This window comes from Phalangium opilio, unplaced genomic scaffold, assembly GCF_054372755.1.
Source record: "Phalangium opilio isolate 3A_F unplaced genomic scaffold, DU_Popi_V2 ptg000079l_1, whole genome shotgun sequence".
NCBI lineage: Eukaryota > Metazoa > Arthropoda > Arachnida > Opiliones > Phalangiidae > Phalangium > Phalangium opilio.
Genome location: NW_028324187.1, coordinates 3,272,212 through 3,286,215, shown reverse-complemented (window position 1 = coordinate 3,286,215; position 14,004 = coordinate 3,272,212). Strand labels below are relative to the sequence as shown.

At 34.5% G+C, this 14,004-nt stretch overlaps 1 protein-coding gene across 1 annotated transcript in view; it reads right to left on the bottom strand.

The window, feature by feature from the left end:
* Positions 1–13,674, bottom strand: part of LOC149654229 (uncharacterized) — a 29,796-nt gene extending 16,122 nt beyond the window's left edge. The window contains exons 1-3 of the mRNA XM_089845677.1: positions 13,094–13,674; positions 5,917–6,180; positions 3,737–4,015 (exon numbers count right to left, since the gene is read on the bottom strand). Coding sequence (XP_089701803.1) covers positions 3,737–4,015; positions 5,917–6,180; positions 13,094–13,199 — 649 coding nt within the window. The 5' untranslated portion in view covers positions 13,200–13,674. The remainder of the gene's footprint in view (positions 1–3,736; positions 4,016–5,916; positions 6,181–13,093) is intronic.
* Positions 13,675–14,004: the final 330 nt, after the last annotated feature.

The window sequence follows — 14,004 nt, the reverse complement described above, 5'->3', positions numbered from 1 at the left end:
TAAGCACTAGTTTCTATTCCTTAACCTAATTTCAGTGCCACAAATACCAAGAAGCAACGTACACAGTTAATTTGATAAGAAGTATTTAAAATAATAAGCTAAGCCAATTAAACTGTGCAGCGTTGTAGAGGTTGAAGCACCGCGTGTCTGACCCTCAACTTTGTAGAAATAAAGAAGATTCCAAAAGGGCGCTTTGAAAATTCGTTTGGTGGCAAAGAAAAAGTTTAAAAAAGTGACATTGATGTATGAAGTTAAGTATTCAATGTATTCGTCTATGGAAGCTATTATCATGTGTTTATGCTTATGTAATTTTAACATTTTTTTTTCTCTCGACTTGGGTTTATTTTTCGATGACGTTTTCCTCTCGTCTACTCTACAAAATTTGCTTTGTAAAATCACGAACTTTTCGCCTAACAATGATCGATTGACTAAACATGTTACTTTTGCATCATGCAAAATTAGATCATGACTGGTTGTTTAATGTAGATGGTTTAAAACGGAACAGTGTTAAATGTGACGTGAAAACCCATGCAGTACAAAGTTAGAAACATTTCATTTTCAATTTAAAGATCAAAGTGAGATGATGCAAGAAAGGTTATTGCGAGAACCAACTTATGGTGTAGTGGCGTGTTAACAGACGATCTTCAAAATCTCCAGCTGGACATAATTAAGAGAAATTGAACGAAATGATCAGTTCTGCTAGACAGAGTTTTAGAATAAAGACAATGAAAAAGAAAGGTTTAATACAAAACGTCCTTTTCACAAAATGCCCGCGGATGGGATTGAAACAAAATAATAACTAAGGAGTCTAAACCTAACGAAGCGTGATACGAGATACAGTGACGCCACCACCACCACCACCACGACTTTGTAGACAAGAAGAATTTTCATTTTCCGATTCACGGAAGACACTAACAAGAAACGTATAACAACCCGCAATGATTCCCTTTAGATTTAAGTCAATGTCAAAATTCAGGATGTTTCTATATTATTCTAGACTGACATACGTGTATATTTACTATATACACAGACGTGTTAAGGGACTTCAAAGGAATGTCATTGCTATTGTTGCAAAGAAATAAAGAAAGAATGATGAAGACATTGTTTTGTTTTTAAATTTTCTAAAGGGGTTGTTGCATTGATCTACGAAAATAACTTAATCCAAAATGTCAAGGATCCAAACAAACCTTTTTACAAATCAAAGTATAGTTTTATCGACTTAAATTGCATGGTACCACTGTGAGCCAAGATAATCAAAAGTACTGAATCAAACTGAACTGCTAGCCAATCCCTTGCAATCAGTCAGTCAGTCTCTTGGATCATAAATAGTCTAGCAACCTTGCAAAAATTCCGTTTATAATTATTTGCAATTTTTCACCTACATTTCTTTTGTATATCGAGTTTAATTATTAATTATTATTTATGATTTAGATTTCTTCAAATAAAGGCTAACGTAATAACGTTTTAAATAATACAAGTTATTTATCATTGGCAAAAAATTAACCTAATAATCATATTTATATTAATTACCCTTGCGTTCAAAGAAGAATAGCGTAAATTAATTGTCTTCATAAAGACTTAAATAATTAAAAGAAGAGATAACAGTATATTTATAAAAGAGAAGGATATAGGCCTCCTCACTTGTTAATACTAATACATTGAGAAATATTCGTGCCTTAAATTCTAAAGAATGGAATTATGGTCGAAGAAGCATTGCCAACAAACCTCAACAAAATCCCATAGGTGGCTTGGGGAGGGAGTCAGGGTTTGGGAGCAGATGAGGGAGATTCTTTCATTTTTTGATGGCCCTAAGAGGATAAGATGTTAAGTTTACATCGAAATACCCGTCTCTAGCGATTAATAATATTGTAAGATGAAAGAAAGTATGTATGGAATATAAAGATTTCCCCCTGTCGAGGGAGGTTGGATTATTTAATGTAAGCTCTATTAAAAAGGGCTTCGTTTAAATTCCTAAGTACTATGCCTAACTTTATATTAATCTCGATTGCCCATCTGCAGTATTTTGAAAAACGAACATTTACTAATGTGCAACAGCCACAACAACAAGATTTGAATCTACTGCAGATGCAGAATACTTCATTCAAATATGATTATTTGGAAGAATCATGGAGATTAAACTAATTCAAATCGTGGTTGTTATTTGGATTGCACCAAGAAAAATAGATCTAGAAATATTTCTCTTCCCGTCTCCACTTTGTAAGGACTTGGTACTTTAGTACGTCAAAGTTACGTCAATAAAGGAGAGTTCCTGACTATACTTTTCATCCTGATTGAAATTTCAAGAAAAATTAATATTTGTTTTTTATTTTTTTAAAGTTAAATCCAGTTGTTGATAACTTTCAATTTCATGGTACCTACGCATAAACATTTTCTTCCGGGATCTTAAACATCATTAAAATACGCAGTAATATCAGTGAAAGTCTCAAATACCCCTCGAGAAAACCCTACCTGTTAATTAATATTAAAAATAATATTATAAAAATCTATAAAATATCGCCTCAACAATGTTTTCTCTTAGTTTTTTTTTCTTCTAAAACCTGACCCTATCGTCTCAGTCCCAATTAAAACAGATGTAATTAGTTACAAGCCGTTTTTGGCAATATATAAATATCATTTTCACGGGTTCATTAATCCTAAGCCTTTGTTTGTAAAAACTTAAAAACACTGAATAATAAAAGAAAACTAGTCATTCCAGTGGGAAGATAATTTCCAGAAAACGGTATTTAAGACATTAACTCAAACATCACGCGATTTATTTCTTTAGAAACGAATTAAAGAAAGCCTTTCTGCTTAAAAGTTTTCGTAGCTCGCGGCTTCTTCTTATACAAGAATAAAGAAAATAAGGAGAAGAAAAAAAAAAGATAAAGTTAATTTATGTGATAATGAAAAATGGAAAGTTGTGTTGGAAAGTAATGTTTAGCTGCGGGTGCCGTTGAGAATTTGAGTAATATTCCCTTTTGTATGGGAAGGGGGGAAAAAAGGTCTAGGCTCTTCCGTGCCAAAGTCAAAGCACGCTCAATTACTTTTAAAAATTCTATTCACTATTCAGATATTAAATATATTTTAGATCTCAAAGATTTACTGCTTAAACCTTAGATTCCCGCGCAGTTAACGTGATTTAAAGCATGATTTAGAAATATTTTTCCTCTAAAGTGAAGTGCATGGTGTTTATTGTGCAGTGAAACACTTTTGCAAAAGTCCTTAGGATCGAAAACTAAGTTCCTGTACATGTGGTGATTATAAAATTAACAAGTAGTTCACTCTTTTGTTTGACAAGTAATTGATATTTTTCAAGGAAATTTAATGAAATAATTAAGCTGATTTACTTGTAATTCTATAGTTATATTCAAATCTATTTATATACATAGTTTTCAGACTAGAAGAGTTGATACCATTTGCAACAGAAGGCGAGGCTAATTGGAAAGGCACTTTGTCCGCCAAGTAGCCTGACCTTCTGGTGTAAATGGTATCAATCCTCCTAGTCTAAAAACTATGTATAAGAATAAGAGCTAAGCCTAATTGGAAGAATGAAAACTATGCCTGAAGTTACATAATGCCATAGTTTTTTTTTCCTTGAAAACTTGAAAGGCACGTTGGCGTTCAACAAAGACCAAACGCGCCTATACTTCACTTGACATTGAAGTAAAAGCCAACTTCGATCATTTTAACTTAAGTAATATTTCGTAAAGAATAGATAGTTTTATTTGTTACTCACCATCGACGCAATTGCTCTCGAGGTATTGGGCTGAGGGCGAGTCAGCGGGGCCGAAATGTCTGCTTCCGGCAGCCGTATACCGGTCCCTGTCGCTGAGGGCACATTGACTAGTGACAGGATCGTACTTTGCCGATCTACACAAGAACTCTCTTTCGGATAAACATATCTCCATGCAAGATTCCTTCGATGGAACTTGGTCGTATCGTTTCCTGGACAATTCCCGCAATTCGTAACCAGATACTCTTTCGAACAACCATTCTCGATCGCATCTTTGGGAACCTATAATCCAAAATTAAAAATGAATTTAATCAGGGTCAACTGTAAAATAGAGAAGTGGGTTATAACAACCAAAACACGCTTTTTTTACAAGGAGGTACCCCAAAAGGGTCACTGTCATTTTTGGTCAGTAAATACGTTTTTAATGTAGGGTATGTGTGTTTTGAGAGTAGCGTAGCGTTTCATGACCCATACTTTGCGAGTTTAAAAATTTTCTTTCTTGTTACAAGTACTCGGAAAGAATTTCAAATGGTTTAATCGTGCCAGACATGTTTACTCTTTGCTTCAGGACATTATAACCTTTTGTCTGGTTTAGAGAGTTTGAGCTAATGTAACCAAGAAAGAGGGAAATGGGCGTAACCACGTAAAAGGTTAAAGGGTAAATAAGCCTTCCTCTGTAGTAGCTTTATTTCGAAAGACATTGTACAGAAAAAGGGAAAGTATTTCGTGAAACACACGCCCTTAAAAAGTAAATCGTAAATAATGAAAAAGCTAAAAACCAAATTAAATTATCTAGAGCCACCCATCCACCTTTGTTTATGAAAATTGTTTCTTATGTTTTCACTAATTCACCAAACCTTTGTATTTCCAAGTAATTTATATCTGATGCGTTAATTACGAAGGAGCTGTACTCGTAATCAATTAACTTTAATTAAATTAAAATTAAATTATAAATATTTTAAAGGAAAAATTATGAAAACCGAGATACACAATGCGATAAATATTTCAGGCGCCATTTCAAAAGTAAATATTAAAACTGACACTTTCTCAAAATCTATATTAGGGTTTGGTAACGGGCGGTTCTATCACGATTCTCGTATCAGTTTTCTTTTTCTCCCTAAAGAAAGACTCCAAAATAATAGAGGTTGAATCACATCTACAACACTATACCACATTGAATACGTTTGAGCCGCGGCACCGTGGTCAGTGACACGAAAAACGTTTTCTAGACTTTTAAAACAGTAGTAGGCCTAAAAGCCTTGGCAAAAAGGGTGGAGAAGGCCAACTCGTAGCTGATCCATTGAACCGTAATTAGCACAATGGAAGGCGAGTACGATTTCTTGGGTTTCTTCAACTCGTGACACGCGTGGCGCTGACTCGCTTCTGTAGCTACGTCTGCGATATCTTCGTTGGTATACATTTTTGTACAGGGAACAATACTACTCACTAGCTTAGATAACAATTTTCATCTCTATTGCACGATTTTTTGCCTAATAAGCGAGTTAAACTATAGAAAAGTATGACTTTCATATATCCATTTTAGTTTTTTCTCTTTAGGCTAAACCCATTTTAGACGTTTTAATGCGAGAAATCGTGGAGTAAGGAGTTGTAGAAAGCGAAAGAAAAAGGTTTTGTTTGAGTTTCTAAGATTGAAAATTGCAGGTTACCACGCGGAGAAAGCTCTCTACGTTTTGAATTGTTTTGGTTTATTTTTAAAATTACCGAGGTCTATTTGGTGTTTGAGAAAAACGAAATATGAGCCAAGGGGATGTTTAGAGGGATGGAATTTCTTGGTCAAAGTCCTACCATTAATAGAAGTAAATAGTTACGAAGTAAACAATTCTCAAGTTACGTCTGACAACTACGCTTTTTTCCAAATTATTTTGGGTCTTATTACAGGGATCACCTTCTCGGATTGGTTTACCTTTACAAAGATGAACCAATCACGACGCTTTACTATGACTTACTATCATTTGATATACTATAAATTATGCATACACTTTACACCAATAGAATACCAATATAAACATTCTATGATAGCGGACAATTAAAACACCGGTGGATGTGGATCTTAATTAACCCGGAATAATTAATTAACTGGATGCTGGGAGCTTAGGCCACGCCCCGTCATTAAAGTGTATAGAAAAAAAGGATGTACTGTACATAAGTTATAATTGTTATACCTAGAAGACATAGCTTCTGAGCGTAGATGGTAAAGACCGGAAACTGAGACGAAGTCAGCGCTCCGGGCCTCTCGGTAGCGCTGGAACTGAACAGGACGCACAGGCCGGTTTCAAAGTTGACCGATTGGCAGGAACTGTTCTTCCTACAGCTCGACAAACACTCGGTCAATTGCAGAGTTCCCGGAAGAAGCTTCATCGTGTCCGATGGAGCAGTGTATACGAAACCGGTGACCAATTCGAACGTGATATAACCACCGGCACAACCTGAATCGAATAACAAATAAAAATAACAATGAGTTTTGTTTAAATGAATGGAATATCAAATATTCCGGTGAATTTTTTCAATTCTCACTATATGTTATCGCGGGAAAGTGAAAAAGAGGAGGTTATTTTTATCACTTTTGGTTTTTATTCATTTTAACAAAAAAGCATAAAAAATGCCATTTTTGTTTCAATTATACCAAGTTTCAATTCAGACTAGGAGAATTTATACCATTTACAACAGGAGGGAAGTCTACTTGGTACTGCACTCTGTCCACCTGGTGTAAATGGTATCAATCCTTTTAGTCTGAATTTCAAACCATGTATTTGTTGAGCAAAGTGATTAATACGTACTTAACGTTAGGATCTATAGTTTGAAAATATAGTTTAATCAATTGTAAGGAAGGTTTCACGAAATATCAGCATTTATGGAGTGATACTTGAACACATGGAGAGATAATTTCGTGGTTTTGACATTAATTACGTAATAAAGGGGTTATTTTTGTTAAGATTTCACATTGAACACCAGTCAGTGCGCAACGTTTTATTAACATCAGGGATAGATTTAATTTTAGAAGTAGGAATGGAGAACGGAGCAATATGGGAGCGCGTCAAAGTCCCGGACCCCCTTCCACTATGAAAGAAGAGGCGGACCATAGCGACAGAGGTAAAAAGGAATTACATATTTTTTGCCGTCCCCGTCAGCAACGTCATCAAAACGTAGTTTAAGTGAGCCAATAAGACAATTTAAACTTTTTGTTACGTGTTGGAGGGAGGGGCTCTATACTGGGCTATGAGTCGGACTGAAGTAAATACTAACCGTTCTCCTCCTACTTCTAAAATTAAATCTATCCCTGTTTTCATATAATCGTGTTCAATATTGCAGAAATCACCGTGAGAAAATTTTGAACTTTATGTGATTGTCCGCCGCGTGTTAAAAGCAACCTCTCCCAAGTTCAACTGGTATTATTATTATCATCACTAGATTATAATCGAAACCGCGCCCACGCAAATAAGGGAATTTTCTATTTTGTACATCGGGCGTAATGCCAAGAAAGCGAAATCTCACAGTCAATATCATTTTTGAAGGACAAAAGGGCGACGACCACCACAACCCAGGCCTAGCTGCATCGAACGAAGTAACCAAGCTAAGAATTCTCCAGGCTTAATATGACGAAATATGTATTTTATATTAATGAGAAAGATGCCGGCCTTGGGGGCTCTCCGTTATTCGCCCGAAAGTAAAAGTACTTAAAAACATTCAAAAGCAACTAACTGCATGCATGCCATTTCTAAGATGAAGAAAAAAAACATCTCAGACGCTTTTAGCAAAATGAATTTCGAAAAAAACCGTACAGATTTTACTTTTCTATGAGGTATGTTTGCTTCACTGAGTATTAACGAGTTTATTAGAATCATTAAGAGCTAGACCTCCTAGATCTTTGTTGATTCCTTAAAGGGAGTACAAGCCTTTTGTAGAAAAAAAATATGGTATTCAAAGCTTTCTGTAGGTATAGCAAACACGAGGGGTAAGCACTAATTAAATTCAGTCTATAAAAATAATAAGATTAACTGATTAACTGTCTCACGAAGATTATAAATTTTTCGTCCAAATAACCATGAAATCTCGATCATCAGGTTTTAGAATGTATCTAATGATATCAGTGGAAAGGTGGCGAAATACGTGAAATCTTAGAAAATTTCACGTGATACGTTTCAATCAAACGAAATGTGAAAGAATTTCACTTGATATGCTTGAATTCCATGAAATATTCAAGGGAGTTAAGTGGAATGTGAGAGATTTCACGTGATATGTTTTAATCTCGAGAAACATGATAGGAATACACGTGAAATCTAAAGGAATTTCACGCGATATATTTCAATCTCACGAAATGTGTATTGAGAACCATCTTAATTCTTAATTAAATCACAGTGAAATGGAGTTCTCTACACGATTTTCAGTAGAGACTCGAGCTAATATCAGTTTTTGGCATCATGGGTGATCCACCACTTATCATTTTTGAAAAGGCTATACTCCCTTTAAGAAATGGAAGGTGTTTTTGGAAACACAAGGAAAAAACTGAACGTAATTTCAGTCATACACCACTTATGAGATTCATAAACCGGTATGGGCTCCTAAGAGGGAAATTGGTGTTTAAACATAAGTAAAAAAAATTTTGAAGTCTTGACATTTTGAGTTAAACATAGACAAAATATGCACGAAGCTAGTAATCTCAGAAAGAACTGTTAAGTAGGTGTTAAAATAAAATTTTTGTCGAATTAGAAGATGCAGTTTCACCTCTCTGAAACTCTGGATTATACCTCAATCTCGAGGGTTATTTTTATTTTAATAAATTTCAAGTTTGAACTCGTACGCCCAAATTATTCAAGGTACCAAAAAAAAAATACCCATACATTGACACCCACTTCAACGTTGTGGGTGACATTCTTCAAACTTTTTTAATATATACTACCTTCAGTTTCTACAGAAAAAGTTTCAAAATGCCTCATCATCAACCTTGAAAAAAAAAAATATAAGTAAAATTGTTCTCGATGAAACCATCTCTAAGTTAATTGCAATTAACATTTTTCTAGTATCATCTTGACAAGTTGACTCATAATAAAATAAATGTTAAAGTTAGATTTTTCTAAATATCTTACGGTGAAATATTATGCGGATAGCAATTAAAAACCAGTCTCCATAAGTCAAAAACCGCATTTCGACAGAGTATAGAGTTGCATATTCAAAATATTAAAAATAATTAATAACAGCTTATTATGTATACAACAATCTTACGAAAAATATTGTAATTGGTTACTTGAAAAATTTGAATTTCATTAATACTAAAAAATACGCATGGGTTAAACCCGCTACATAACTGATAGTTAGCATTCAATTAAAATGATAATTGTTTAAGTACTTCAAAAGAATATTCCGAAAAAATCTACGGTTACCTGGGACATCATTAAGATACCTAACCGAGGGGCTAATAACTCTCAGATTCCATGTGCAATTACGGTTAAAGTATAATAATTTTAGCACTATCAAGCATAAGAGTTTTTTAATATTCTCAGTGGTTGACCCCTCGTAAAGATTCGAGGGTTTTGAGGGAGAACCTTCGAACCCCGAACCTTACAGGGTTTACGTGATTACTTGTTGAAGGTTTTGTTGTAAAACATTAAGTCGGTAACTTGTTAAGCCTAATTGGAAAAGTTTTTCGTTATTCACTGCAGTTCTCAAATTAGTAACGCAAATGATGCCACGAAATAAGGGTCCTAAACTCTCCAAAAAAATTTTATATATATAAAAATATGAACAATAATCACGGTAATTAAAGGGTAAAATGCAACGTACGCATGCGCGGACTCTTAACGAGGAGGGTTTGGTTGATAAAATAAAAAAACGCTGGCAAAGAGCTTATTTTCCACCTTGTTAGCTACGGCTATATCGGAACATCCTCCTTGGATATTTATGTACATAGGAAACGGCAAAACCATAGTGATTTAGAATGATTTAAACATCCCCTATCCAGGATTTTCGGTTTTAAAAAAAAATTGTTAGGCATGAGAATTTGGGAATCGAATATTTGGTAGCTAGACTTTGATGGGGTTTTGAAAATTTATCCACCCATTGACCCCTTATAGAAAAAAAGAGGCATTTTCACGGTTCAGTTACTCGCGCAAAACGCGTGAAGTTTGTCGAGCACGAGCGAAAATGCTTGCAAAATTTTTAATATTTTGATATTAGAGGAAACGACTTACAGCATTTGTATTTTTTATATAAGAGAAAATAAATTAAAGAATATTTTAAATTAAAATATTCTTTATTTTTAAACTTTAACTAAGTGTCTATATCACAAGATAAATATTTGTCAAGCATATGACGTAGGGGTATAAAATTCGATTGAAAGGTTGGTACCACCTGACGAATTATCCATTCTCTGCATTGTAGATAGACCTAACGTGTAGGCTAATGTTAGTTAAATTAATTACTCGTATCTTCATTAATAATGTAGGTAAACTAAGGGACTATATTACAAAGTTAACTATTTGTAAAGCAGATGACGCAGGGCTATAAAATTCTATTGGAAGGCTAGTACCACCTGACAAATTATCCACTCTGCATTACAGATAAACCTAATGTAAGTTAACTTAATTACTCGTATTTTCAATAATAATGTTGGTAAACAATTTTATGTAATTTAGAATAAAACATACAGACTCAGCTAAAAATTAGTTTGGTGGTTCGAATCCCATACTAAACAAATCGGAAGCTATATAGCAAACCATTCTTTCATTAATCAGTACAGGAAATCAATTTTTGAAACTAGACAGTCGTGAAAAGCTAATCTAAACATCCGATTCAATTACAATTACAATAGAAAATAGCCTATGATAAAACTGTAGATTTAAAAAGCAGCTCGAAACAGTTTTCCCTGCATGCTCTTATATACAATGTTTTGTTATAATTGGATTGTTCCAGGGATATGGCGGTTATAAATAGAATTCGTGACGTGATATAGACTCATTAAACAAACATTAATTACACCTCACATCACGTTCTCTCCATACTCAAAACATTTCAAAGAACCATTAAGGCTATAGGGTATAGTTGGTTCCTTGAATTTTGGAATAATCTAAATTATAAATTTGTAAATATAGAGAAAGACTATCTCGTGTATTAAGTCTAAAATAAAATTGTACAGGCAATAAATTATCAAGACCCCTATCTGTTGATACTTCGTTGTTGTGTTCCTTGCTGGGTTTTTCTTATACTCCATTTATTTAAATGCTTAATGCTCAACAAATTAAAGCCTTCGGGCTTCTTCAATTTTAAAATTTTAACCTGGAAAATGTACTAAGGTTTGATGCGGGAAATATAAGCTTTCAAACCCATAGATCCTGCCTTGTACTCAATTACAATTTCATCTTGGATTTTGTTTAAATCTAAGAAAGGGGTTTCATATAGACTATATTGTTTTAAATCAACGTCAAGCACTTTCCTAGCTTTAAACATACTTCAACATACTAATTCAGGAAGAACTTAATCTCGAGTATCTCCCAGCTTCCATAAAAATGGTTGGTCTATTTTTGACAAGGTTCAAATTTATATATAGGGGGGAAAATGGGCGAGGCACTATTTCTTTTACAGGAATTCCGATTTAAAATTACGGGCTGTAGTGTTTCGTACATTTCTACTCTCTCAAAACGTCAGGAATATGGCCGGCGGGAAGTTTCAATCTTACACTCTTAAAATGAGTCAAATATACCGTAGGAAACCGGGTTTATATGCTAAGGAAACTTGGGCCGCTTCTCATTTTGTAGAATGCTAATGTATAAGGTCACTAGTTTCACCCGGTTTCACGGTTCATCTCGAGTTCATCGGTTGGATACACTATTAAGATTAAGACGCCCACCTAAAGGTAAAAAGGTTCAGCTCTGTTTCTGTTTTTTCTCGTTTTATAAAAATTTAACTTCGTCATCTTGTCTGAACTTGGGTCATGGTTACTGTGTCTTTGATGTCATGGCCAGTGTATACTGTTTAGGAAAATTACCACGTGCGCACGATTGAATGAATAAAAGAACAGTTCATTTGATATCGAATGATATTGGTATCGATGAACTTGGGTCATGGTTACTGTGTCTTTGATGTCATGGCCAGTGTATACGGTTTAGGAAAATTACCACGTGCGCACGATTGAATGAATAAAAGAACATTTCATTCGATATCAAATGATATTGGTATCGATTATGCGATAATTCTTCCGGTTTTTTTTTCTTCATATTTTTGAATGTCAATTATTTCCTTATGCGTGTTAGCTGTGGCTAGGAATTTAAAGGAGTATCTTGGGTCTTTTCCTCGTTTCTAAATGGAGAAACTAATAGACCATCGCACGTAAACGATATGGCTACAAACTGACCTCGAGTACATTGTATAATTGTACAACCATGAATTTGATGGTTAAAGCGATAAATTTCGTAATGGGTCAAAAGTTATATTTGTAGATAAATATGGAAATTATTTTCCAATTATAAAAATTGAGCATTTATTATTTTTATTTTTGTATTTTGTATGTTTGTCTAAGATAGTAAGAGGTTGTACAAAAACATAACAACTAAAGCTTCTAAGTCTCGGGGATATTTACTGATAAATAAATTATAATAAACATTTCTTATGATAAAGCTTAATTCCAAACAAGGTACACGTAATCATGGGTTACGATTTTAGCAAATTATTTCTTAAACGGAAGTTGTATTGATATATACTAATTACCTTAATTAAGTCAAAATAGTTAGACAAGATATCAAGTTGATATACAGACTAATGAAGGTATTCATTCGCACTTGACATTATTACTAAAGTTTTTGATATTCACATTACTCAATGTCACCAGTGTCAAATGACTCGAGCAAAAATTTTATTGCTATTCCAGTCACATATTTAGAAATTTTTTCAAGAGAAAGTCCTTTTGAATTATCTCTCTTATTTTGAACAACGATTTCTTTCTTTCAACTTGGCACACTTCGAGGCGTAACTAAATGGTGGTAGCATCCTTTTACTAACGAAATTTTCGCGTGTGGGGTACCAAATAAGAGCCATATATCATTTCTCTCGAAAAACCTAATTGTTATTCGTGACTTTTATACCATCTGCCTAGCTTTAATTGCTCCACGGTGACTACACATGGATTTTTAGTTAGTAACTATTTTAGAGGGGCCCATGTAATCTATTGTGTCGGGAGATAAAAACCTGTCAAATTTCTACAAGTCTGGCGATCGCGTTTGAACGCCTAGAATGGTTTGTTTAAACTTATATTGTCATATACATCTTCCAATTTTAGACCAAGTACTACTGGTCAAGCGACTCAAGCCACCACCGAAAACATTTATGTAATAGATGAACAACAATATTTACCTTCAGACTTGACATTTTGGCATATGAAAATGAGTAGCAATAAAGTCCTTATGATAACTTGCGTCTTGGAATTAAAGACCTTCCAACACAAGTAATTGGACGTCATGACCACAGATGGACAAAATCAAATCTAGATAACCGCATCAACTACTTCTTAATCCAAAGAGCAAAAATCGGATCCAATATTCTGGGTACATTGGTCAGTGTTGGGATAAGTTTTTATAAAATGTGTTAACTAGCAACTTAGCACGTGCTTGGATCCGACACCGTTGATGGCCTTAACAAATTCTTAAAGTTACAAGAGGTTATCGACAAATCGATCCATTTCCCTACAGGATTCCGCGAAAACCGTGTTGCTAAAAATCACCTGCTTTTAAAGGAGAGAACGTTTCTTTTGCACGAGGGAAATAAATTTTACAGGGAGGACTTGAACAGGTGCGCTCTCTTTTAACTCCAGACTACAACTAACGAAGGAATTCCGACTTGCTTCCTAACCCTGAACTTGAAAGACTGTCTCCCCTCAATGCCCCCGTAGTGCCCGTACCAACATCACCGGTTAGGGAGAAATAAAAAATGTATATCGAAACCGGAAAGAAGCGTCTTCAAGCAAACCGGCAACTCAAAAACCCAGTGATGGGAGTTAAAATACTGCGTTCTGGTAGAACGGAGGATGTGTTCGCATTTGTTTCGTTCCTCTTGATTTACAATGTTTTTCAAATAAATTTCTCCGAAAAAATTTAAATTTGTTTATCAATTTATGTGTTCATATCTATCCATAGTCAGAAATCTACTAAGGTCTGGTAGTTTTATTGCGCAGGAACCGGTTGATTTCAATGATTTCCCTTTCTAGCTTAGAGGCGAGAGAAGACGAGGTCAATGGCTCGATCGCCTTTTGGCTTCGGGCTAAACAA